Source organism: Myxine glutinosa, chromosome 11 (genome assembly GCF_964187855.1).
Source record: "Myxine glutinosa chromosome 11, kmMyxGlut1.1, whole genome shotgun sequence".
NCBI classification, from domain to species: Eukaryota; Metazoa; Chordata; class Myxini; order Myxiniformes; family Myxinidae; genus Myxine; species Myxine glutinosa.
The window spans coordinates 24,876,717-24,904,579 of NC_136271.1; the positions used below are offsets into that span (position 1 = coordinate 24,876,717).

The 27,863-nt window shown below is 43.6% G+C and overlaps 1 protein-coding gene across 2 annotated transcripts in view; it reads right to left on the reverse strand.

Moving 5' to 3' along the window:
* LOC137436507 (cadherin-like protein 26) overlaps nt 1–16,472 on the reverse strand; it is a 55,585-nt gene extending 39,113 nt beyond the window's left edge. Inside the window, exons 1-5 of one of the 2 annotated variants that reach the window (XM_078786495.1) lie at nt 16,277–16,472; nt 12,055–12,174; nt 2,691–2,849; nt 2,359–2,500; nt 2,014–2,171 (exon numbers count right to left, since the gene is read on the reverse strand). In XM_078786495.1, coding sequence (XP_078642621.1) covers nt 2,014–2,171; nt 2,359–2,500; nt 2,691–2,849; nt 12,055–12,174; nt 16,277–16,360 — 663 coding nt within the window. In that variant the 5' untranslated portion in view covers nt 16,361–16,472. The remainder of the gene's footprint in view (nt 1–2,013; nt 2,172–2,358; nt 2,501–2,690; nt 2,850–12,054; nt 12,175–16,276) is intronic. The other variant, XM_078786496.1, reaches the window with a different exon arrangement.
* Between the last annotated feature and the right edge of the window lie 11,391 nt (nt 16,473–27,863).

Here is a 27,863-nt window from a genome sequence, read left to right on the forward strand (position 1 = left end):
AAGTTTCGTCCAAATCCCTCCACAACTTTGAGATATCCTGCTATGTATCGTTTTTGGCCCGATCTCCCAATGGTGAAAAATCACTTTAAAAATTATACGAGCTGGAGCCGGATCTTCATCAAAATTGAATCGATAACCGGTCCACCAATTTTCGTCCAAATCCCTCCACAACTTTGAGATATCCTGCTATGTATCGTTTTTGGCCCGATCTCCCAATGGTGAAAAATCACTTTAAAAAATTATACCAGCTGGATCCGGATATTCATCAAAATTGAAGAGATAACCGGTCCACCAAGTTTCGTCCAAATCCCTCCACAACTTTGAGATATCCTGCTATGTATCGTTTTTGGCCCGATCTCCCAATGGTGAAAAATCACTTTAAAAATTATACGAGCTGGAGCCGGATCTTCATCAAAATTGAATCGATCACCGGTCCACCAATTTTCGTCCAACTCCCTCCACAACTTTGAGATATCTTGCTATGTATCGTTTTTGGCCCGATCTCCCAATGGTGAAAAATCACTTTAAAAATTATACCAGCTGGATCCGGATCTTCATCAAAATTGAATCCATAACCGGTCCACCAAGTTTCGTCCAAATCCCTCCACAACTTTGAGATATCCTGCTATGTATCGTTTTTGGCCCGATCTCCCAATGGTGAAAAATCGCTTTAAAAATTATACGAGCTGGAGCCGGATCTTCATCAAAATTGAATCGATAAACGGTCCACCAAGTTTCGTCCAAATCCCTCCACAACTTTGAGATATCCTGCTATGTATCGTTTTTGGCCCCATCTCCCAATGGTGAAAAATCACTTTTAAAATTATACTAGCTGGATCCGGATCTTCATAAAAATTGAATCGATAACCGGTCCACCAATTTTCGTCCAACTCCCTCCACAACTTTGAGATATCTTGCTATGTATCGTTTTTGGCCCGATCTCCCAATGGTGAAAAATCACTTTAAAAATTATACTAGCTGGATCCGGATCTTCATCAAAATTGAATCGATAACCGGTCCACCATGTTTCGTCCAACTCCCTCCACAACTTTGAGATATCCTGCTATGTATCGTTTTTGGCCCGATCTCCCAATGGTGAAAAATCACTTTATAAATTATACGAGATGGATCCGGATCTTCATCAAAATTGAATCGATAACCGGTTCACCAAGTTTCGTCCAAATCCCTCCACAACTTTGAGATATCCTGCTATGTATCGTTTTTGGCCCGATCTCCCAATGGTGAAGAATCACTTTAAAAATTCTAGTAGCCGGATCCGAATCCGGATCTTCACTAAAATCTAATCATTTCGTCCACGTCACATACGCTACATCTCTGCCAAATTTCGTCCGAATCCGTTCAAACCTTTTTGTGATATTTTGTTCACAAACGGACAGACGGACAGACAGGGGTGAAACATAACGTCCATCCACCTTTGGTGGCGGAGGTAAAAAGCAAGGGGAATGTTATTGCCTCCACCACCAAAGGTGGATGGAGGTTATGTTTTCACTCCTGTGTTGTTTATTTGTCTGACTGTGAACAGGATATCTCAAAAAGTTGTGGATGGATTCTGACGAAGTTTGGTGGAGAGGTTGAGTGTGTGACGAGGATGAAATGATTCGATTTTGGTGAAGATCTGAATCCGGATCCGGAATTTTTCAATTTTTGATTGAATATGATAATTTTTTAATTCTTAATGTTATTCTTCACCATTGAGAGATGTGGCGAAAACGTTATGTGGGACGATATTAAAAAAGTTATGCATGACTTATGACAAAACTAGGTGGATGAGTTGGTTAGGTGACAAGAACAAGCCCAATTAATTTTGGTTCAGGTCCGAATCCAGATATGACTTATCAGTGGGATGACAAAGTTAAGGTTCCCATGAAATTAGCAAAATATTAAGTGGTTAAAACAGGAATATATTGTGCAGAAAAATAGTTCTGTTAAGAGGGAAATACACTGTCACATTCATTTAAATTGGGAGTTTTATTGGATAAAAGTGTTTCTCACCTCATAGTCCAATTCCTTGGTCGTCGTGACAATTCCTGTTTTTTGGTCGATTTTGAAGGCCCTCTCTGGAGACTGTGATTCAATCACGTAATTCAACTGGCTGTTTATTGTCCCTGGCTGATCATTGTCTACAGCGTCTATCTGCATCACAACAGAACCTAAGAGGAAAACATTTTTTGACAAACTACATTCTTGTGAATTTTGCCTCACTGAAAGGCACCATGTGTAATTGATGAAATATTCGCCATGGGAAAATATATAATTAAATCTGAACACTTGATACTCAAGCAAGTAGTCATAGCGGCCTACTTAAATCCTTAAATCCCTCACCTTATACAAGCTCACCTGCAGGTGTCCCTTCGCTTATTTTCCCTGACTTGGTGGTAATCCGAGGAATTTCATCATTGATGTCACGTACCTGTATTTGAATATCTAAGGGCTCGTCTTCCACGGCAGTGCCATTCATGGCATATGCATTCATCTGCATCTGCAACCCCATAAGGAAGCAGCACACCAATGGAAATCACACCCAAAAACAACTCAGTTTCATTAAGGAAGCAATATCAGGAATAGGTAAGGCGATTTAAGCTTTTTTTCTCAGTTGCAGTAACAAGATAAGTTTTCTGAACAACAAATCGCCTGCTGCCCATCACAAGTAAGGTTATATTATGACGTACCATATAACTGCTCTTTGTCTCCCGATCAAGATTCTTCATTTGGTAAAGCTTCCCATTGGTAGGATCCACCCAGAAGTGCCCAATGGGAGGTTCATCTGCTCCAGGCCCTTTAATCTTGTACGTAACTACAGGGTGGAATCTCTCATTGTCTGTGATTACCTGCACACAGAATTCCGATGCAGTCACAATATGTTGCACATGGTGATTGTTTAAGTACATGATGATTACTGTTTAAGTGAATGATTGTATATGAATTGGGAATGATGCAACATTAAAGATAACTTGTTTGGAAAGCGTAAAGTGGACATTAACTGCTTATCCACACTTATGGAAACAAATCTGCTTTACACTTGCTCTGGTTTTCAAGCTCGTTTTCTTTAAACATTTCATTTAATAATATGCTCAGATCACCTCGACAACTAGAGAGTTCATAGAACACGATACCCCACGCAGTGTTTAAGTAAATAATTCAATTTTAATAAAATAGTGATTTTAAAATAGATTTTTAAAATCCGGAGGTTTAGTGCTACTGAAGCAGTCTTATACGAGTACATCACCCTTATACACTGTAATGAGACAACGTTGAGTTGCAGTTTAGGAGATGGAGGCTTTCTTGATCAGAACACAGCCCCCATCAGCATCGTACATAGCTATATTGATGCCTTCTTCTTCACTCTCTCACATGCCATGCCATCTCACACTATATATTGAGATACAACATGGTTCTTGGAAGTATTATGAATGCAATGTGTGGTGTTTTTTTACACCAACAAGATTCAAATATATAATTCCATTTAAATAAATGTTTAAAGAGGTTTAAAGGCGTATAAATAAATTAATTCTGGTTTTATCGCCGTTTTACCCGGTGTCATATTAGTTATTTGTGCCTGTTGTTTGGGTCCTTTATAACATCCTTAAAAACCGCAAGTTCCTGTTTGGAATTATTTTCAACTTTATTTGACTGTCAGGTTAGGCAAGGTAAAAATATGATCTCACTCCTCTCTACGCATGTGCAATCTGGCCGAATTCAAAGCCAACATACTGTAAAACAGCAAACTTGTCTTCCTATTCATGTTCCGATTCGTGTTCAATATATAACATTCAATTTAAATAAGTTGTTCCTCTACCATAAACTGATAATATGGACAGACAGATGGGCACAAACCAATTGCTTAACCCACTAATGATTACCAGCATAGTGCTATGATCACTTGTTCCTTCACTCCATTGACATTAAGTTTGCTGAAAGTCTTTGCATGTTTTACAAGTTCATTATAAAAGCTTGTACCTCACCTCAATTGAAAGCATATAAGGTTCGTCATGTAACTTTGACATGTTATACAATAATAGGTGCTGCAATGAGTTACAAAAATTCAGAAATAATACTTGTCAGTTCTCTAGAATGTGGATTTATGTGAATACAAATGTATCTATCGTCTGACCAATCAGCGTGTCTGATATAATTTTCTCTTAATTTGGTGACTGATAACCGATCAGCAATTTAACTAACTCAGCAAGTATCCGTTCAATGAAAACTTTGGTTGTACATTTGGATAATGTCAATAATGAAGATGGTGGTAAGCTATAAAAGACTGGAAGAAAGAGAGACGTTCACAAGACAACTGCTCAAAGGAGTAATGAATCGAAGGAGGAATCTTTACGAGGCATTACCCGGTGAACAACTATCCAATGAGAGCAATGAGCTATAGTCACGTGGATATTCACAAGTTCATGGATGACAGATGAACTCAAGTCCTGGACATTGCTTTTTCTGACTCCATGGCTTCATCAGTTGAGAATGGATGCAAATGGGGAGCAGTTTTACAAAGATGAGAAAATGGACCACAAAGTACTCAAGGTGAGTGCAAAGCCTCACCCACTAATGTGCAAACAGAACTTTGACACAACTTCTTGGTCACTCTACTCTGGACATGCTGCTTCTGCTGTCTCAACAATGGATGGAGGTCCTCAATGCCAAACAGGAAATCAGAGCTGTCTCCCTTGACATATCACGTGCCTTCGATACGGTCTGGCACCCAGCTCTGCTCACCAAACTCTCCTCCTATGGTATCCATGGAAATCTCCATGCATGGCTTGCGGACTTCCTCTCTGGTCGTAGTCAACGTGTGGCCCTGAATGGATTTCTCTCATCTCCCCTTCCCGTTCAGGCTGGAGTTCCCCAAGGCAGTGTGCTGGGCCCTGTGCTTTTTCCGGCCTTTATCAATGATCTCTCCGACTCTCTGGAAAATCCTCTGTATCTCTTTGCTGATGACTCCACTCTCTGCCGCTCCATTTCTCTTCCCTCAGATCGGCAGTCTGCAGCCTCCTCACTCTCTGAAGACCTGGACAAAATCACAGACTGGTCAAACATGTGGAACATGTCTTTCAATCCTGACAAATCTCACACTCTTACTATGTCTCTCCGAAAAGATCGACTGGACAACCCTCCCATCTACTTTCTCAATAATCCTCTCCAAGAAGTTCTGTCGCTCAAGCTTTTGGGTCTCACCATCTGCCATGATCTTTCTTGGGAAAACCACATTTCCAAGCTGGCCTCCAAAGCCAGTCGCCGACTGGGCATCCTCCGTCGTGCGAAGTCCTTCCTCGGCACACCTGAGCTCCTCACCACATACAAGGCTTTCATCCGCAGCTCAATGGAATACTGTTCTCCCCTATGGGCTGATGCTCCTGCCTCACACCTGGCTCGGCTTCACGCTGTTGAATCCAAAGCTTTCAGAATCATTGGAATCTCCCGCGATGAAGCTATCTCTGAGGGCCTTTCACTCACTCACCGCAGGCAGGTAGGTGGTCTTTCTGTCTTCTACCGACTCCTCTCCGGCCTTGCTCCCCCAGCTCTCTCTGTGCTCTGTCCCCCAAATATTCCTACAGGTCGCACAAGATCTGCCAGCCATCCTCTGATGGTTAAACTGCCGAAATCTCGGCTCTCTGCTCACCTTCACTCTTTCATTCCTCTTTTCTCCCGCCTCTGGAACAAACTCCCACACTCACTTCAATCACACTCCTCCCTCCAGGTCTTCAAAACAGCTGTTCACCACCATCTCTTATCTTCCCCCATCCAAAACCTTGATCTTTTCTACCCCCACTAATTCACCCCAGATCCACCTTGTTTGAAATTCCAACTTCTTTCCTGGAAGTCTTGGCAGTGTCCATATGTTTTATACCTCTCCCACCCCCTCCCCCCCTTCCCATGCCTCCCCCCCAAAGCCCTCTCCCTCCCACAGTTCTCTCGATGTCTCCATGTCTCTCGGTCCCTGCTCTCAAATGTTGTGTTTGTGTCCTTCCCCCTCTCTCCCCATCTTGTCTACCGCTCCCGATGTTATTTGTTTTGTGTGTCTGTTTGTCTTTCTGTGTGATTAATGTTCGCTCTTTCACGAGCCTCGATCTTGTATACAAAAAAAAAAACAAAAAAAAAAAAACCTCGTTTTGTGAAGGTTAACTATTTGTGGAGGATAAACATGGGTTTCTGGATGAAAATGTATGTGACTTGGGAAATTTTTGAGGCCTCAAAGAATAAGGGACATAGGACCAAGTGAAAGATGACAAAACACTAAGAAGCCAACTTTATGTCTTTGGTGACAATTACTTTTAGTTGTTTTGAAGCCAACATTATGTTAGTTGTTTTTTATGCCAACATTATGTTAGTTGTTTTTTATGCCAACATTTTGTAAGTTGTTTTTTACGCCAACATTGTGTTAGTTGTTTTTACGCCAACATTATGTTAGTTGTTTCTAAAGCCAACATTGTTAGTTGTTTTTTATGGCAACATTATGTTAGTTGTTTTTTACGCCAACATTACGTTCGTTGTTTTTAAAGCCAACATTGTTTGTTGTTTTTTTTACGCCAACATTATGTTAGTTGTTTTTAAGCCAACATTATGTTAGTTGTTTTTTATGCCAACATTATGTGAGTTGTTTTTTATGCCAACATTATGTTAGTTGTTTTTATGCCAACATTGTCAGTTGTTTTTTACACCAACATTATTTAAGTTGTTTTTTACACCAACATTATGTTAGTTGTTTTTTACGCCAACATTATGTTAGTTGTTTCTAAAGCCAACATTGTTAGTTGTTGTTTTTACGCCAACATTATGTTAGTTGTTTTTATGCCAACATTGTCAGTTGTTTTTTACACCAACATTATTTAAGTTGTTTTTTACACCAACATTATGTTAGTTGTTTTTTACGCCAACATTATGTTAGTTGTTTCTAAAGCCAACATTGTTAGTTGTTGTTTTTACACCAACATTATTTAAGTTGTTTTTTACACCAACATTATGTTAGTTGTTTTTTACGCCAACATTACGTTCATCGTTTTTAAAGCCAACATTGTTTGTTGTTGTTTTTACGCCAACATTATGTTAGTTGTTTTTAAGCCAACATTATGTTAGTTGTTTTTTATGCCAACATTATGTGAGTTGTTTTTTATGCCAACATTATGTTAGTTGTTTTTATGCCAACATTGTCAGTTGTTTTTTACACCAACATTATTTAAGTTGTTTTTTACGCCAACATTATGTTAGTTGTTTTTTACGCCAACATTATGTTAGTTGTTTCTAAAGCCAACATTGTTAGTTGTTTTTTACGGCAATATTATGTTAGTTGTTTTTTACGCCAACATTGGGTTATTTCCGCTGCGTATTTTGTTGTGTATGTGTTATTGTGTGTGTTTCTATTTGGTTTTGGTTTTGTAGTTGTTGCAAATTTGTGTGTAATTAGTCGTTTCTTTGTCCGCGCCTCGTGCGGCCTGGTGTCTCCTGCGGCCTCCTCGTCTGGACTTGTGCCCCGCCCCCAATATTCTCGTTTGTTCTTTCACCTCTGCCCCTGCTTTCTCAAATCCACGTTCTCACATAGAGACTTTTCCCAGATTGTTTTCATGGTTTTGTTTAAATATTTATTTAAATATGTTTAAACCGCAGCGGTGATCCCCCCCCCCCCCCTCCCCTCCCCCAGGATTTCCATGTTTTAAACGTTTCCCAGTGTGTACCCTGGATAAGAATAGGTACGCCGTATCCCTGCGTGTCGTAGGAGGCGACTAAGAGGGTTGGCGTCAGGAAGGGCATCCGGCTATAAAAAACATTGCCTCAAAAAGAGAACCATGACAATTACAACTACATGTGGGCAGGGTACAGCCCGAAGTGGAGATCGGTTTCTGAGGTTTGGGACATGGAATGTAGGGACAATGACAGGGAGATCAGGAGAAGTGGTGGAAGTATTGGTCAGAAGAAGAGTGGACATATGTTGTGTGCAAGAGACGAGATGGAAGGGAAGTGGTGTGAGAATGGTGAAGGGTAGGCAGGGACAGAAATACAAGTTTGTGTGGCAAGGGTGCCTGGAGGGCGTGAATGGTGTTGGTGTCCTGTTTTCTGAGGAGTTTGTAGACAGTGTGGTGGGTGTGACTAGAGTGAGTGATAGGTTGATGATGGTGAAAATGATGATTGGAAAGCTCTTGGTGAACGTCATCTCGGGATATGCTCCGCAGGTTGGTCGGAGCGATGAAGAGAAGGACAAGTTCTGGTGTGCGATAGAGAAGCTGATGGAAAACGTGAAGGATGAGGAAGTTGTTGTGGTAGGAGGAGACCTAAATGGACATGTGGGAAGGAGTATGGATGGTTTTGACGGAGTTCATGGGGGTTACGGATATGGTGTGAGAAATGGAGAAGGTGAAAGGATTTTGGAGTTTGCTGATGGAGCTGATTTTTTGATTTGTAATACTCAGTTCCAGAAAGAGGATAATAAGCTTGTTACATACACGTCAGGTGGGTCGACGACAACCGTTGACAACCTGATGGTGCGTAGGCGAGATAGGGGGCACCTCCGAGACACAAAGGTGATCCCGGGGGAGGAGGCTGTTTCACAGCACCACTTGGTTGTCTGCGACGTAAGGGTGAAAGGTGCGAGGAGAGCTCGGCGGGTGAAGTACCAACCGAGAATGAAGGTGTGGAGGTTGAAAGAGGTGACAGTAAGGGAGGCATTAAAAGAGAGGCTGAGTAGGGTCGAAGATGATGTGGTTGAGCTTGAAAGTGGTGGATGTCAATGAAAGCTAGTCTGTTGGGAGCCGTTGGTGAGGTATGTGGATGGACAAAAGGACCAGCGAGGCACTCGGAAACATGGTGGTGGGATGATGAAGTTGGAAAGAGGATTGACGAGAAGAGGAAGAAGTTCAAGGAGTGGCAGAAGGCGAAGGGTACGGGAGCAGAAACAGCAGAGCATGAAAGTTATAAGGCAGCCAGGAAGGCTGCAAAGAAAGAGGTAGCAAAGGCGCAGGAGGCATGTAGGAAAATGTTCGGAGAACGCTTGGATTCGGAAGAGGGTCAGAGAGCGGTATTCAGGATTGCAAAGCAGATAGCGAAAGAGAGGTGTGATGTGATGGGGGTGAGCTGCTTGAAGGATGAAGTGGGACAAATCGTTGTCGACCCAGATGGAATTAAAGGAAGATGGAAAAGATATATGGAAATGCTGTTGAATACAGAGAATGAATGGGATGGCAACATAGAGAGTAACCCAGTTTTAGGACCGGCAGAGAAGATAACTGAGAAGGAAGTTGAGGAAGCGATAAAAGCAATGAAGGGTAGAAAAGCGGGAGGGCCGACGGGAGTTGTGGGAGATATGTTGAAGGCAGCAGGAAGTTGGGGTGTGAAGAGAATGACAGAGATCTGTAATCTGGTGGTGAAAGAAGGCCGCATTCCAGTGGATTGGGAACTGAGTACCCTCGTCCCTCTATACAAGGGGAAAGGTGACCCTCTGGAGTGTGGCTCGTACCGAGCGATAAAGTTATTGGAGCATGGAATGAAGGTATTGGAAAGGGTGTTGGAGAGGAGGATAAGGAAGAAAGTGAAGATCGACGAAATGCAGTTTGGATTTATGCCAGGAAGAGGAACGACAGACGTGCTTTTCATTGTGAGGCAGTTGCAGGAGAAGTACATGGAGAAGAGGAAGAAGTTGTTTCTTGGGTTTGTTGATCTGGAGAAAGCATTCGATCGGGTTCCACGCAAAGTATTGACATGGGCATTGAGGACGTTAGGAGTGGAGGAATGGTTGATCAGAGTAGTGATGGCAATGTACAAAGGAGCGCGCACAGCTGTAAGGACGAAGGACGGGAACAGTGGTGAGTTTGAGGTGAAGGTGGGAGTGCATCAGGGGTCGGTACTAAGTCCACTACTATTTGTAGCTGTGATGGAGGTGCTGGCTCAGAACGTAAAGGAGGGTTTACCGTGGGAGTTGTTGTATGCAGATGATCTGGTGTTGATTGCGGAAAGTATGGATGGACTGAAGGAAAAGATGAACACGTGGAAGGAATGTATGGAGACAAAAGGTCTGAAGGTGAATATCGGAAAGACGAAGGTGATGGCAAGTGGTAAAGCATGTGGTGAGGTGGAAAGAACTGGGAAGTGGCCCTGTGCTGTGTGTAGGAAGGGTGTCGGAGTGAACTCCATTCAGTGTACAATGTGCGCTGAGTGGGTTCATCAAAAATGTAGTGGTCTGAGAGGGTCATTAACCAGTGTGGCAGCTACATTCAAATGTAAGGTGTGCACAGAGGGAGCTGCAGATGGAGGAAATGTTGAGTTGGATCTTGGAGACGGTGTGAAGCTGGAAGGTGTGAAAACATTTTGCTACCTCGGAGACATGCTGAATGGAGAAGGTGGATCAGACTCGGCAACGGTTGCTCGAGTGAGATGTGCATGGAAGAAGTTTCGGGAATTGAGTGGCGTGCTGATGATGAGGGGAGTGTCGTTGAAGCTGAAGGGAAAGGTGTATGCTGCATGTGTGAGAAGTGTTATGATTTATGGGAGCGAGACATGGGTAATGAACGTAGAGCAGCAACGAAGGTTGGAAAGGGTGGAAATGCGAATGGTTCGACGGATGTGCGGGGTATCGTTGAGAGAGAGGAAGACAAATGATGAATTGCGAAAGATGATGGGAATAGAGCCTGTGATTGATGCTGTGAAGAGGAACAGGTTGAGATGGTTTGGTCATGTGTTGAGGAAGGATGAAAGTGACTGGTTGAGAAGAGTGATGGACATGAATGTAGAAGGAAGTAGAAGACGGGGAAGACCGAGAAAGACTTGGCTAAAGATGGTGGAAGAAGAAATGCGGGCAAGGGGGTTAACAAGGGGAGATGCAGAAAATAGGGCAAAATGGAGAAGATTGTCATGGGGACCGCAAGGCTAACCCCCGCTCTAGCAGGGAAAATGGCCTTTTAAAATGCATGTTGTTGTTGTTGTTGTATTGCTTGTTGTTTTTAAAGCCAACATTGTTAGTTGTTTTTTTTACGCCAACATTATGTTAGTCGTTTTTAAGCCAACATTATGTTAGTTGTTTTTTATGCCAACATTATGTTAGTTGTTTTTTATGCCAACATTATGTTAGTTGTTTTTTATGCCAACATTGTTAGTTGTTCTTTACACCAACATTATGTGTTGTTTTTTACGCCAACATTATGTTAGTTGTCTTTTATGCCAACATTATGTTAGTTGTTTCTAAAGCCAACATTGTTAGTTGTTTTTTACACCAACATTATGTTAGTTGTTTTTAAGCCAACATCATGTTTTGTTTTTTATGCCAACATTATGTTAGTTGTTTTTTATGCCAACATTATGTTAGTTGTTTTTAAAACCCACACTGTTAGTTGTTTTTAAAGCCAACATTATGTTAGTTGTTTTTAAAACCCACACGGTTAGTTGTTTTTTAAGCCAACATTATGTTAGTTTGTTTTTTTACACCAACATTATGTTAGTTGCTTTTAAAGCCAACATTATGTTAGTTGTTTTTAAAGCCCACATTGTTAGTTGTTTTTTAAGCCAACATTATGTTCGTTGTTTTTTTTACACCAACATTATGTCAGTTGTTTTTAAAGCCAACATTGTTAGTTGTTTTTACACCAACATTATGTTAGTTGTTAAGTCAACATTATGTTAGTTATTTTTTAGGCCAACATTATGTTAGCTGTTTTTTACGCCAACATTATGTTAGTTGTTTTTTACGCCAACATTATGTTAGTTGTTTTTTATGCCAACATTGTGTTTGTTGTTTTTAAAGGCAACATTATGTTCGTTGTTTTTTGAGCCAAGAAGCGAACATTATGTCTTTGGTGAAAATGACGTTTAATTGTTTTTTAAACCATATTCATTTTTTATTTTAGAATTTTTTTGGGGTTTTTTTTTAAACCAAAGTCTCTAACTTATGCATATGATAGACGCCTACACCGTAAATGACCTACAACCTACTGTACCACTGTGTTCAATCAACCCCATCGGGCAAGCAGACCATTCACCCCAAAAGTTCTGCATGGTCTCTGCCACAAACGAGTTTGATGAAGATGTCAGTTCGTCGGTGAAAGGACTCACCGTTGTAAGGTATTTCTTCCCTGTGAATACCGTTGAATTTTCTGTGAGGTTTATTTTTGGTGGTTCCCATTTGCGTTTTGCACGCTTAAGCTTGAAACCCGTTGCTCCAAACACAACAACCTGGTTGGGGAGGGGATGGTGGTGAGGGTGAGGTATTGAACACAAAGGAAACATTCATTATTTGGGTCCATGATCTATTACTGAGGATGTGATAACCCCTTCTTGTTAAATTTTCATCATAACATTCAACTTTAAAATAATTCATGCATAATTAGTTATCATGTGATCGGGATGTCTTGCCAAAATATAAGATTTTTTTTAATTTCAAAATTTTAATGTATTTTAAACTTAATGTAATATAATATGTAATATAAAATATTAAATTTAAAATATATATATTAAAAATGTATATAAAAAAAATATGTACATTTTTTTAATGTAATAGAAAAAATATAATATATTTTTTAAAAAAATACTGTTCACTACTTTACCCACCATGGTAATATGCATTAAGTCCTCTGACTCCATTGACACACTAATGGGATGACAATAATGATTTAGAGGAATCCATCGGTCGATTGATAGGCGTAGTTACTTGGACTCAACAGCTTGTACTTTAAGTGTAAGGAAGAACTAGTCTTACTTATGAAGGTTTTTTGTACTAAAGTACAAAATACTTGTATTTTAGTTAGATCAGAGCATTGTCTGATCGGTACAAGTTGTTGAAAAAATTTAAATCTTTTTAAACTACAGCCAAGATTAAAAAATGTTCCATGTTTAATGCCATGGTTCATAATGTTGTACATCACAAAAAACGATGAAGTTTGGAGACAATTGATAAAAACTGTACATGGATTTCAACTTGGGGTCATGACAGCATGAGGCACATGCTCCCTTGGGACACTGATTACCCCTTTCTTATTCCATTTTCATGCTTCTCTCCCCCCACTCCTTTTTATTTGTTGTATTCATAATCTAGGCTCATGGAAGAGATACTCATAATCCCCTCTTCCAACTCATAATCCCCTAACAACTAACATAATGAAGAGCCCGTGGAAGAGGGGATGAGCAAGCTGAATTAAACATTGCAAGAAGAAGAAGAAGAATAAGAAGAATAAGGGGAAAGCGGGGATGAAACAGAAAGAAAAGGAAGGACCAACCGACAGCTAACAAACAAAAAAAGGTGAGGGAGAGAGGAGGGTTGAGGGAGTGGTCAAAATAAACTGGAAATGGGGTCATTTGGGACAGAGGAGATCATGAGTGGGACATGCTCTGTGGTCATAATCTTCAGGACTGATGACCTGTGGTCATAATCTTGAAGGTGAGCAATCATCTTCAAGCCCTGGATGGAAGAATGGGACTGAACAGACTGAGGAAGCTGGTGCCACAGGCAATAGAAAAGAGGAGCAAATGAGTGGAAGTGAGCAGTGAGCCTGGATTTTGGGAGGTTAACAATAGGGTTATGGGTAGGACCATGTGCCATACAGAGACCCTTTCCCATTTCCAGACCATTAATCATTCATTCTAACTGTCCCAACATATTGAAAGAATATCTCTATGATCTCAAGACTGAACTCTCAAACCTGTCTCCCTCCTCCAAATCCTGGTGGCGTCTGGTCAAATCTGTTTCTGGTGTTTGTTCTCTTCCATCCCCTCCCTTACCTCAAACGGCTATACAGTCCACTCCACACGTGAAAAAGCTGAATGCCTCAACTCCGTGTTTGCCTCAAAATCTTGTGTCCCAAACCCATCTTTCTCTGTTCCCACCTTACCCAGTCGAACCCAGCTGCTCGTGGACTCTGTGTCCTTCTCTCCTGACAAGGCGGAGAAGTTTCTGTCAATCCTCGACTCTGAATCTGTCATTCTCTCCCAACCTAAAATCCTGCTATGCTGCTCTATATCACCCTCTCTCTGTTTTATTCACCATCCTTTTGCTCAAGGTCATCTGTCATCTGCTTGGAAATTGGCCAACATTACTGCTTTACACATAAAAGGTGCAAAAACAGATCCTTGCAATTACAGACCAATCAGCCTGCTTCCAATAATCAGCAAAGCCATGGATTTCCTTCATCGCTTCGGATATCAAATCCTTCCTCTTCTCTAATGGCTTGATCTCTGATCATCAATTTCGATTCAGTCCAGGTCATTCTACTCTGGACATGCTGCTTCTGATGTCTCAACAATGGATGGAGGCCCTCAACACCAAACAGGAAATCAGAGCTGTCTCCCTTGACATATCACGTGCCTTCGATATGGTCTGGCACCCCGCTCTGCTCAGCAAACTCTCCTCTTATGGTATCCATGGAAACCTCCACGCATGGCTTGCGGGCTTCCTTTCCGGTCACAGTCAACGTGTGGCCCTGAATGGGTTTCTCTCATCTCCCCTTCTTATTCAGGCTGGAGTTCCTCAAGGCAGTGTTCTGGACCCTGTGCTTTTTCTGGTCTTCATCAATGATCTCTCTGACTCTCTGCCGCTCCATACCTCATCCCTCAGATCGGCAGTCCCCAGCAGCCTCCTCACTCTCTGCAGATCTGGACAAAATCAGACTGGTCAAACCAGTGGAACATGTCTTTCAATCCTGACAAATCTCACACTCTCACTATGTCTCTCTGAAAAGACCATCTTGACAACCCTCCCATCAACTTTCTCAACAATCCTTTCCAAGAAGTTCTGTCACTCAAGCTTTTGGGTCTCACTATCTGCCATGATCTTTCCTGGGAAAACCATATTTCCAAGCTGGCCTCCAAAGCCAGTCACCGACTGGGCATCCTCCATCGTGCGAAGTCCTTCCCTGGCCCACCTGAGCTCATCACCACATACAAGGCTTTCATCCACAGCTTGATGGAATACTGCTCTCACCTCTGGGCTGGTGCTCCTGCCTCACAGCTAGCTCGGCTTCATGCTGTTGAAACCAAAGCGTTCAGAATCATTGGAATCTCCCGCGATGAAGCTAAATCTGAGGGCCTTTTACTCGCTCACTGCAGGCAGGTTGGTGGGCTTTCTGTCTTCTACTGACTCCTCTGCGGCCTTGCTCCCCCAGCTCTCTCTGGGCTCTGTCCCCCAAATATTCTTTCAGGTCGTACAAGATCTGCCAGCAACCCTCTTATGGTTAAACTGCCAAAATGAACTCTCTGCTCACCTTCACTCTTTCATTCCTCTTTTCTCCCACATCTGGAACAAACTCCCACACTGTCTTCAATCCCACTCCTCCCTCCAGGTCTTTAAAACAACTGTTCACCACCATCTCTTATCTTCCCCCATCCAAAACCTTGATCTTTTCTACCCCCGTTAATTCACCCTGATCCACTTTTTTGAAATACAATAATGATTCTTTCCGGGAAGTCCTAGCAGTGTCCATTTGTTTTATATCTCTCCCACCCACTCCCCCCAAGCCCTCTCCCTCCCCCCAAGCCCTCTCCATCCCACAGATCTCCCGATGTCCCTGTTCTCTACTGTTGTACTTGTGTGCTTCCCTCTCTCTCCCCATCTTGTCTCCTGCTCCCTTTATTATGTTTTATGTGTCCGTTTATGTTTTTTGTGATTAATGTTAGGTCTTACACGAACCTCCATCTTGTATACGAAAAAACAAACAAAACAAAAAATATATATATTCTTGCCACTCATCCCACCATATTCCATTATCCTGTCTGTCTAATATCCACTTCTCTCAATCTTCATTTAAAACATTCTCTGACCTCGTCATTTAGTACAACCTTGTCCAACTAAATTCTGTGCAGTTTATTGTGCACCATTGAATCTGATTACACTTTACTTCTAAAAATCATTGTCGATTTTACTTTGTGCAATTACTTTTGCCTGATGCACCCACAGGGATTTTCAGAATCAAAAAATAACATCCGTTTCATAATAGTATATATATATATACACACACACGTGTATGAGTGTGTCCTGTGCGGGTATATAAATAAATATATATATATGCCCACACTACAGAAAAGCATGCATTGTATATAATATATATATATATATATATATATATATATATATATATATATATATATATATATATATATATATATATATATATTTATATAACCATACAGTTATTGCAAAAGTGTATAGATAGCAACAACTAGTGATCCACCCACAAGCCAGAAACTGAGGTCACATCGTTGATATGGATTTTCTGTGTTAAAAATGCGATAACATCAAGGTGATACAGGTGCACTCACCGCACTCACTCAATTATATCGCACTCACCACACAAAGTAGTAGAAACAATGGCGAAGGTGCGCTTGAGGTTAAAGAAACGCCGCGTGGGCCTGAGGTTCGCCGAACAGCCATGGGACTCTTGTTACCTTTTGAAACGCTCGTAAACCTCGTTCGAAGAGAAACCTTTCACGACGAGGCAGTATCGTGATACTGTGATAGTGGGCGGGGAACCCAAACCCATATCATAGAACCCAAAAGTGGGCGGGGCGAAAGTACAGGCAGCCCACACCTGGGCAGGTACACCAAATCCTGAATTGTTTTCAATCCATCTCCCCCATTCTCTTGTCACTCTCTTCATTTACATTGTTGTTTGGCACTGCAATCCACCACCTTCCCTCTCCAACTATAAACTGTCAGGCTCATATTGTAGGATGTAAGTGATCTACCAGATAAAACACAGTGTATATCTGTGTGTGTGTGTGTGTGTGTGTGTGTGTGTGTGTGTGTGTGTGTGTGTGTGTGTGTGTGTGTGTGTGTGTGTGTGTGTCTGTCTGTCCCCCTTCATAAGGATAGGTTTTAAAGGCTTTAAGTAGTGCTTTCGGAGGGATTGGAGTGGGGGGGTTTAAGAGGCAATCTTTGAACACGACTGTGTGTCAACCGGTTAAAAGACCTGAAAGTCTCTGAGAACCCAAAAGACCCCAAGGACCCAGAAGACCCCAGGACTCTGAAGACCCAAAATACTCCGAAGACCCAAAATAGCCCAAAGACCCAAAAGACTGAAAAGACCCCGAAGGCCCAAACCATCCTGAAGACTGTTAAAGACCCAAAATACCCTGAGGACCCCAAAGACCCAAAATATTGAAAACACCCTGAAGACCCAATGGACCCAAAAGACGCAAAATACCCTGAAGACCCAAAATACCCTGAAGACCCAAAAGACCCCGAGGATCCAAAAGACCCAAACAATCCCAAGGACCCAAATGACTCAGAGGATGCAAAATACCCCAAGGATCCAGAAGACCCCAAGGACTCCGAATACCCAAAATACCCCAAAGACACAAAATACCATGAAGACCCAAAGGGCAACAAGCACCCAAAATATTCTGAAGACCCGGAGGACACTGAGGACTGTTAAAGACCCAAAATATTCCAAAGACCCAAAAACCCCAAAAGGCCCCAAGATCCTTAAAGACCTAAAAGACCATGAAGACTCTAAAGACCCTGAAGACCCATAAAGATACTGAATACACAAAAGACCCCAAGACCCTTAAAGACCCAACATACCACAAAGGCCCTGATGACCCAAAAGACTCTGAAGACTGTTAAATACACAAACTACCATGAAGACCCAAAATACTCCAAAGACCCAAACTACCCCAAATACCTTTAAATACCCCCGAAGACCCAAAGGACCCAAAGCACCTTAAAGACCGAAAAGAGCCCGAAGACCCAAAATATCCCAGTTACTGAAAGGATCGAAAAGACCCAGAAGACCGAAAAGACCCCAAATACCCTAAAATACCCCGTAGACCCAAACAATCCAAAAGACCAAGAAGACCCAAAAAACCCCAAAGACAGAAAAGACCATGAAGACCCAAAATACCCCATAGACCCTTAAAGACCCGAAATACCCCAAACACCCAAACAATCCAAAAGACCAAAAAGACCCTGGAGCCCTTTAAAGACCCTGAGGACCCAGTGAACCCCAAATTACCCCTAAGACACAAAATACCCTAAAGACCCTTAAATACCCCAAATATCCAGATCGAGGACCCAAAATACTCGAATGACTCAAAAGATCTAGAGGACCCAAAAGACTCAAATGACCCCAAAAACACCGATGAACCAGAAGACCCAAAAGACACTGAAGACACTGAAGACCCAAAAGACTCCAAGGACCCAAATTACCCAGAGGACACAAAAGACCCCAAGGACACAAAAGACCCCAAGGACACAAAAGACCCCAAGGACACAAATACCCCAAGGACCCCGAAGACCCAAAATAAGAGTAATTGTGTCTCTTCCATTGGAAATGTAGACGGTGGCTTGCAAACTGAGCCTCAAGGTCGGTGTACAGAAGCAGTATTTTTAAAATCACAATAAATACAAAGCACAGGGAAGTGAAATTTGCTGCACGTGATGTGCAATGCGCACAGAGTAAAATGAGGGTTCATTTATGGCTGTAGGATGTCTAACAAATTAAAATGATATAAGCACCCCCTGACACTAGGCCCAGACTTCAGACTTTGGCATGCTCACATCGCTGTACCTTCAAAAACTGTTCCAACCTGTCATGTGATGAAATTATGGTTGATAACTGTTGCAGTTCCCGCCTCAACCGGTGACAGCTTATAAAAGGGACTGAGTTGTCAGAAGAGGGATTGTCTGCATTTGTCTGGCTTCAAGTTGGTAAGAAAGATAATGTGCCTTACATATGACTGGCTTTATATAATGCATTGATGAACGCTGGCTTATAGATTATTACTCTTTTAATAGATGGTGTGGAGTTCTATCGGAATAAAGCTCACGATCTCTGGAGTTTATGTGGACTTGATTTTCACCACATTTTATTCCGATAGAACTCCACACCATCTATGAAAAGAGTAATCTATTCTGATACGAGTTCTTCACTTGAGGACCATGGATAAGCTCCTACGACTCGAGACGTTCTGCGGGGATCCTCAGGCAAAGAATGCCGTCAGCCAATGGGGACATTGGTATAGTTCTCTCCAGAACTACATCTCCGTAGTGCTGGAACTCACCGAGCCGCAAAAGCTCTCAGTACTGACCTGCAATGTGAGTGACATTGTCTATGCTTACATCTCTCATTGTGACTCGTATGACACCGCCACAGCGACCCTGAAAGACATCTACGTAAAACCAAGAAGCGCCTTGTATGGTCGCCACATGCTTGCGACTCAATGACAGGATCCGTCAGAGAGTCTCGAACAATACCTACAGATGAGACGACTCAGCAAGGATTGCCTGATGGAACAGCGAACGGTCGCGGAGTCGACTGATGATCTAATATGTGATGCATTTGTGGCGGGCATCATTTCGCCAGCCACAAGGCTGAGATTGCTCGAGAAAACTGCTATGTCACTTCAGGATGCGTTTGAGCAGACACGCATTTTGCAGCTGGCCCATACTCGTGCGGAGGTGTACGGCCGCCCCTACATAACCACGGGGGCTGTGGCCGAGGTTTGCACGGAGCCGGTTCTCACAGCCGAGCGATCTTTCGCTGGCTCCGCCGCAGCACCGGGATCAGCCTCCGCGCTGCCAGCTGTGAATGAGGAGAGTTTGAGCACTGCCGCCACCATTTATTCTTCTTCAGAGAATGCAAAATGCTATTTCTGTGGCAATAAAGGCACACGTGGGTTTTGTGCTGAGAGCTGCCTGTCACAGGCTGAGAGTGCCTGAGAGCTGCCTGACAGGCTCACAGGCTGCCTGAGAGCCGTCACAATACCCATTTCTTCTTCTTCAGATTTTGCAAAATGCTATTTCTGTGGCAATAAAAGGCACACGCGACTTGTGCCCCACCAAAGATGCTTTATGTCATAAGTGTGGCCGGAAAGGTCATTTTGCGAAGGTTTGCCACGCAGCCAAGACACGGCGTGCGACCCTCGCAGGAACCAACACCGCACGCTTTTTCGCGCTCCGGGGACCCGGGAATATCGTGCAGTCAGCAAAGCGCTGTGCTACCGGTGCTCATGGAAGGGAAGCCGGCCGATGTTCTGGTGGATACCGGAAGTAGTACAAGCTTCGTCAGTCAAGCTCTGGTGCAACACCACGGATGGACCGTGGGACAAGTCACACGGCGAATCTACCTGGTGTCTTCGGTGCTGTGGGTCCGCATGAAGGGATTGTGTACACTTAATCTGGTTGTCAACGATGTGTCGTATCCCGACATCAAACTCATGATAATGCCTGATCTATGTGCGGACGTACTTCTCGGACATGATTTTCTGCATAGACATGGGCTGTTAGAAATGCAATTTGGTCAAGGTGAGAATACTCTTTCGGTGTGCGGTCTGGCCGAAATGGCCATCGAACCACCGGCTCTGTTCCCTAGTCTGACGGCCGATTGAAAACCACAAACTGTAAAGTCCCGATGGTATACTCGTGCCGACACCCAGTACATTGCGGATGAGACTAAGCAATTGTTACGGGAGGGTATTATAGAACTGAGTATGTCTCCATGGAGAGTCCAGGTGCTCATAGTGCACACGGACAACCACCGTAAACGCCTGGTCATCGATTATTCCCAGACGATCAATTGATTCATGCAGTTAGATGCATATCCCTTACCAAAAATGGACGATTTAGTGTGGGAGGTGGCTAAGTACCGTATCTTCAGTACTCTGGACTTAAAAAGTGTGTATCATCAGATACCTATACGCGAGTCGGACAGGCCATATACGGGGTTCTACTCTGGACAACGGCTATATCAATTCCGTCGCATACCGTTTGGGGTGACGAACGGAGTGACTTGCTTTCAACGCGCGATCGATGACATTGTGGCTTGAGAGCAATTAAAATACATTTTTGTGTACGTGGATAACGTGACTATTTGAGGACATACCCAGGAGGATCACGATGCTAACTTGAAACGATTATTGGCAGTGGCGCGACAGTACAATCTGACCTTCAATGAGGATAAGTGTCACTATGCAACTAAGACCATAGACCTCCTTGGGTACACGGTGACCAGGGGTGAGATAAAGCCTGACGCTGAGCGTCTACGGCCTTTGCTCGAGATGGCGGCTCCATGTGATTGGGCGTCCCTGAGGCGTGCCTTAGGGCCATTTGCTCATTATAGCCGTTGAGACCAAGGTTACACGGAGAAAATAAGGCCTTTGGTGGATTGTAAAGCCTTTCCTTTGACGATGGCTGCCCAGGACGCGTTTCAACAACTGAAGGAAAATATCGTGGGGGCGTGCGTGACTTCAATCGACGACACAATACCATTCCTGGTCGAGACAGATGCCTCGGATTGTGCGATTGCAGTGACCCTTGCCCAGGGGGGTCGACCAGTGGCATTTTTTTCACGCACTTTGTCCCCGAGTGAACGCAGACACTCCGCCATCGAAAATGTGGGATACGCCATCGTGGAGTCTGTCAGACGGTGGCGCCTTTTGCTTCTGGGCAAAAAGTTTGAACTCATGACTGATCAGCAGTCTGGCGCATTCATGTACGACCATCGGCACGCACAACGCATTAATAATGAGAAAATATTGAGATGGTGGGTGAAACCGGCTGATTATTGCTATGAAATAGTCTATCGGCCAGGACGTGAAAATCTGGCTGCGGGCGCTTTGTCTAGGCCGGTTTGTGCGGGCATGACGTCCTATGATCTGCGGGTCATACATGAAACATTGTGTCATCCGGGGGTAACGCGACTGGCCGATTTTGTTCACTGCCGTAATCTGCCCTTCTCGGTGGATGATGTTAGACGATAATGTCGGGCATGCCTTGCGTGCGCTGAGCTAAAGCCTCGGTTATATAAACCGTCGCCGGGAACTCTGATTCAAGCTGGCCGGCCTTGGGAGAGGCTAAGCATTGATTTCAAGGGGCCTTTACCATCATCGGGATCACTTTGCTATATGTTGACAGTTGTGGACGAGTACTCTCGATTCCCTTTTGCATTCCCGTGTCAGGACATGTTGGCTGCGACAGTAATTCGGTGTCTCCATCAGCTGTTTCTATTGTTCGGGTATCCGGCCTTTATTGACTCGGATCGGGTGCCGCTTTTATGTCTCAGGAGGTAAAGTCCTTCCTTGTAGAGCGCAGAATCGCCGCCAGCCGAACTACTCCATATAATCCACAAGGGAACGGACAAGAGGAGCGATTTAATGAAGTAGTCTGGGAGGCTGTGGAAATGGGGTTGCGGACGCGATCATTGGGAATTCATCAATGGCCTCAGGTATTGCCCGAGGCTTCTTTACACGCGATTCGGACCTTACTCTCCACGGAGACTAATGAAACGCCACACGAGCGAATGTTCCACTATCAGTGATGCATTGCGAGTGGGCGGTCATTGCCTAGGTGGTTGGCAGGGCCGGGGCCTGCGTTCTTAAAGCGTTTGGTTCGGCAAAGTAAGTACGAGCCTTCAGTCAATCGAGTCGATGTGCTGGAGGCAACCCAGAATATGCAAATGTCTGAATGTCTGATGGACGGCTAGTTACTGTGTCAATACAACATTTAGCTCCGTGCAGAGAGAATTCGAGCACTGGGCCGAGTGAAGGAAATGTGGCTGAGCCGAACTTGCCCGATCCGCTCATACCACATGCACCACTCATGACACCGGCACCTACATTTTCGGACTCGGTGACCAATTTACCATCTTCGGTTCCCCCGCTAACCGATGGGTCCGCGATTCCCGAGACATCATTGGAATCTGGTTTGACTAGACGGAAGTCACCCCATTCAGCGGTCTCTGAGCCTGGGACTGCACGCTACCGTACTGAGCTGGGCGTGAATGTCGCAGGCCGCAACGCTTGGGGTGGTAGACGGGGGATGTTTTGTGACTTTGACGCTGTAGAAATACTTTATAATCATGTGGGCTTGCTGGAACTTTAATCGGAGGGTGAATGTGATGAAATTATGGTTGATAACTGTTGCAGTTCCCACCTCAACCGGGTGACAGCTTATAAAAGGGACTGAGTTGTCGGGAGAGGGATTGTCTGCATTTGTCTGGCTTCAAGTTGGTAAGAGAGATACTGTGCCTTACATATGACTGGCTTTATATAATGTATTGATGAACGCTGGCTTATAGATTATTACTCTTTTAATAGATGGTGTGGAATTCTATCGGAATAAAGCTCACGATCTTTGGAGTTTATGTAGACTTGATTTTCACCACACGTCATTTTTGACGGGCTTTATACTAGTATTATTCAATCATGGTACATGGTATGGTGCAATCCCAGCAAAATGACCTAAATCTGGTAATTAAATAAATAAAATATTGTATTTATTATCATGCGCTTTTGATTTACAGGAGTGGAATTTGTGGAATCCTGATGTCAGATTTGTCGGTTCATCTGGACTGGCAGGATTGCCATGAAGTGTGCGCCCTCACCTCTGAGCTGCCTATGGGACACAATTGTACCTTTGCATATTACACCTGATCCACAATGTCAGCACCTTTGACAGTTTTTTTCAGGCTCAAATGTTCCTCCTTTTCTGCTGTTATCCAATTCCCTGTGACGTCAACTTAGCTTCTTAAATTTTTTAATAAAGTCATACAAGAATGATAACTCTAAGGATACTCTTGGATGATAACGATAGCTATATATTTGTGATCATTGGCAAAGCGATTTTCTTTCCGACTGGAATGAAAAGGTAAAGGTTCATGCTTTGTGCACAACACAATCTAGATGAGGATATATCCTCCCTATCTCCAATCTCTGCCATATTTGTGGATAAAGGGAAGTCGGTGTTGAGTGACACACAACAAATGATTTGTGGGTGTTGAGTGACACACAACAAATGATTTTTTCCCCCCCTTTCTTCGTTGTTGATTGAATAGACATAGGAACATTTAGTTATTGTTATATCCTTACCGTCAACGCTCTACATCATTATGACTGAAGGTTTAGAGTACGTCATGGCTGAGTGCAAGCCTGAGGTGCTCATCTCAAACAATGTAGACTTGACACAGCAAATGATTATTAAGTAAAAAATGTAGACGGCTCATTTCAATTCTTTTCCTTTTGGGAACTATTGCTGATATATGCTTCAGGGCTATTTTAAAGCTCGATTGCAAAATGAAAGTTTATTTTTGGTAGTATTGTTGAGACCAGTTATTTGCTTTATCCTGTATAACTTTAATTGCTACATACACTACATGACAAAAAGTATGCGGACACCCCTTCTAATTAGTGGATTCGGCTGTGTCAGCCACACCCATTACTGACAGGTATATACAGACTTGGCATTTAATATGGAATATTTTTTTGTGGGGGTAAACTTACTTTTCAAGTTGTCTTAGAACCAAAAGTTCATTGGAATTATGTTGAAATTATTCTAGATTTTGTTAATGTGACCTTTAAACGAAACAAAAACCACATTTGACATTTTGAAACAAATAAATTGATCCTTGAAAGTGATGTAAACTGATATCGAACTCAATTCATGGACAGTACTGTGTTAAACTTCTGTACGTTTTCCAGAAGTATCTCTTTCTTTTGCACATTACCCAAAAAATTTTTTAACAAAAACAAAAGTTATATTACGACTGGGATTACGGACAGTAAAATTACAGTTCAGTACTTCGTGTAACCCCCACGAGCATTCAGGAGAGCACTACACGTTGAGGCATGCTGTTCACGAGATTTGCCAAGGTTTGGACAGGAATCGCTTGCCATGCAGTGACAATAGCCTGCTGCAATTCAGGCACAGAGGTCGGCTGCTGGTCCAAGTGGTCGATTTGACGCGTTAATTCTGCCCACAAGTTCTCTATCGGATTCATATCCGGGGACATGGCAGGCCACTCCATATGCTCTACACCACGGTCAGCCAGAAAGTGTTGGATCATGCGAGCACGATGAGGCCATGCATTATCATCTTGGAAGACAAACTTTCCTCGAAAGGCTGCACGAGCAAATGGAAGCAATGTTTCTTCCAGAATGGCCCTGTACTTGAACTGGTTCAGGTTTCCATTCAGAACAACCATGTCAGTTTTGCCCCCTGCATGAAAAGCAGCCCAAACGGTCACCCCACCACCTCCAGCTTGGACTGTTGGCACTATACAATCTTTGTTGTAGGCTTCATGTGCTTGTCTGCGCACTCGGACTCGCCCATCTTGACGATAGACCAGAAATATAGACTCGTCACTGAAGATCACGTGATTCCAGTGTCCTGGCTGTCATTGACGGTGCTCTCTGGCCCACTGCAATCGGCGATGGCGGTGTTGTCTGGTCAGGCGTGGCTTTCTCAGGGGACGCCTGGCACGATAGCCTGCTTGAATCAGTCGTTGGCTGACTAGCCTTCTGGATACAGGCACATTTGTCAGTTGCTGCCACTCAGCCCTAAGCTGATTGGCTGACTTGGTACGGCCATTGCGGACTAACCGGTGCAGCTGGCGATCATCCCTCCTTGTGGTTCTGCGGGGACGTCCTGGCCTCGGTATTGGAGTAGGGACACCTCTCTGAGCATTTCGTTTCAGGGTCTTTGACACCTGACCTTGAGTGATGCCATACTGCCGAGCAATAGCACACTGCTTCATGCCGTAATTTCGTAAAGCCACCACTCCATGACAAACAGCATTGTCGAGTTGACGGACCATCTCCAGAGGAAGCGGCAAGAATTTTTGGAGACGTGCAGCAGTTGTTTTTCACTAATACAGAACGCAACAACCCTTGTATACCCGACTGTGAAGCCAATCATCAAATGCACCTGTCCGTACATTTTGCCACGCCACCTGTGATATAATCCTATTGTTGACTTCTTGCTGCGACAGACAATCAGTGACATGGTTCTTTTAACAAATAAATCACCAAAGTGTAAAATAAACTCACCAGATTGATATACTGAGTGAAGAAAGTAAACCCAAGTCAAGAAGAAAAAAAAATCCATATTAAATGCCAAGTCTGTATAATCAAACACACAGCCATGCAATCTCTACAGACAAACATTGGCAGTAGAATGGGCCATACTGAAGAGCTCAGTGACTTTCAACGTGGCACTGTCATAGGTTGCCACCTTTCCAACAAGTCAGTTCATCACATTGCTGCCCTGCTAGAGCTGCCCCGGTCAACTGTAAGTGCTGTTATTGTGAAGTGGAAACGTCTAGGAGCAACAACAGCTCATCTGCAAAGTGTTAGGCCACACAAGCTCACAAAACGGGACCGCCGAGTGCTGAAGCACGTAGCGCGTAAAAATCGTCTGTCCTCGGTTGCAACACTCACTACCGAGTTTCAAACTGCCTCTGGAAGCAACATCAGCACAACAACTGTTCATCGGGAGCTTCATGAAATGTGTTTCCATGGCGGAGCAGCCACACACAAGCCTAAGATCACCAAGCGTCGGCTGGAGTGGTGTAAAGCTCACCACCATTGGACTCTGGAGCAGTGTAAATGCATTATCTGGAGTGATGAATCACTCTTCACTATCTGGCAGTCCGAAGGACGAATCTGGGTTTGGCGGATGCCAGGAGAACGCTACCTGCCTGAATTCATAGTGCCAACTGTAAAGTTTGGTGTAGGAGGAATAATGGTCTGGGGTTGTTTTTTATGGTTAGGGCTAGGCCCCTTCGTTCCAGTGAAGGGAAATCTTAACGCTACAGCAAACAATGACATTCTAGACAATTGTGTGCTTCCAACTTTGTGGCAACAGTTTGGGGAAGGCCCTTTCCTGTTTCAGCATCACAATGCCCCCATGCCCAAAGCGAGGTCCATACAGAAATGGTTTGTCGAGATTGGTGTGGAAGAAGTTGACTGGCCTGCACAGAGCCCTGACCACAACCCCATTCATCACCTTTGGGATGAATTGGAACGCCGACAGCGAGCCAGGCCTAATCGCCCAACATCAGTGCCCGACCTCACTAATGCTCTTGTGGCTGAATGGAAACAAATCCCCACAGCAATGTTCCAACATCTAGTGGAAAGCCTTCCCAGAAGAGTGGAGGCTGTTATAGCAGCAAAGGGGGGGGTGGGGGGGGGACTAACCATAGTAATGCCCATCATTTTGGAATGAGATGTGTCGTGAAAATCATCCACAGACACGACTTGTACCTTGGGTAGGTTTAATATCATTTAGATCTGTGGTAACATCCTGTAAAATACATTCATGCAATAGACATCAGAATCGGAGTATTACATGGGAAATGACCGATATCAATAGGCAAAGCAAGCAAGTTCAGCATATAGGTGCGTACATACCATTCAAACTACAGGACTATATGTCACAGTAAGTGTCGCTGGAGTGTCCTTGCGTCGCAGTTGTCCCGGGTCTTATAGACGCCCCTTTAGTGGGATAAGCGAGCACTCCCGGGTTCACCTTCAGTATAATTTCACTACAAGATGTGTGATGTTCGGGTGTCCACACACTTTTGGTTATGTAGTGTAATTCTAAAACTGCAAAACAAAAAAGGGCAATAAAAACGTTTTTCAGAAGTGAAATAGGGAACAGTTTAAGGCCATTTGCCGCATCAGGTATGAGGCATATCAATATCGAATGACTCACACTGACTACCAGAACGAGTCAAGATCAAGGTATGTTCATATTCTTCATGGCATATCATTGTGCTCATGACAATGTCACCTACTTTGCTGGTTGAGAACCTAACCCTGGCAGGTTGTTTGCCACTCCAATGCAGAGTGCAACGGGTTATGGCAAAAAGAGTTTGAATTGCCCCGGGCTTGCACACAATCGCCTTCTCTTGCAAAATAAAATAGAACAGCACTCGGAAGAGTGCACATACCTCCACCAGGCTGAAAAGTTTATGTTTTGATAGGCCGATATAGGCTGAATATATATTTGATAGGCACTGATAGGCCGGATCTGGATTCGGACCTGAACCAAAATCGAATCATTTCGTCCTTCTCATACCCAACCTCTCCACCAAATTTCGTCTGAATCCATCAACAACTACCGGTACTCAGCTACCAATGAGCTATCCTGCCAGCTCACA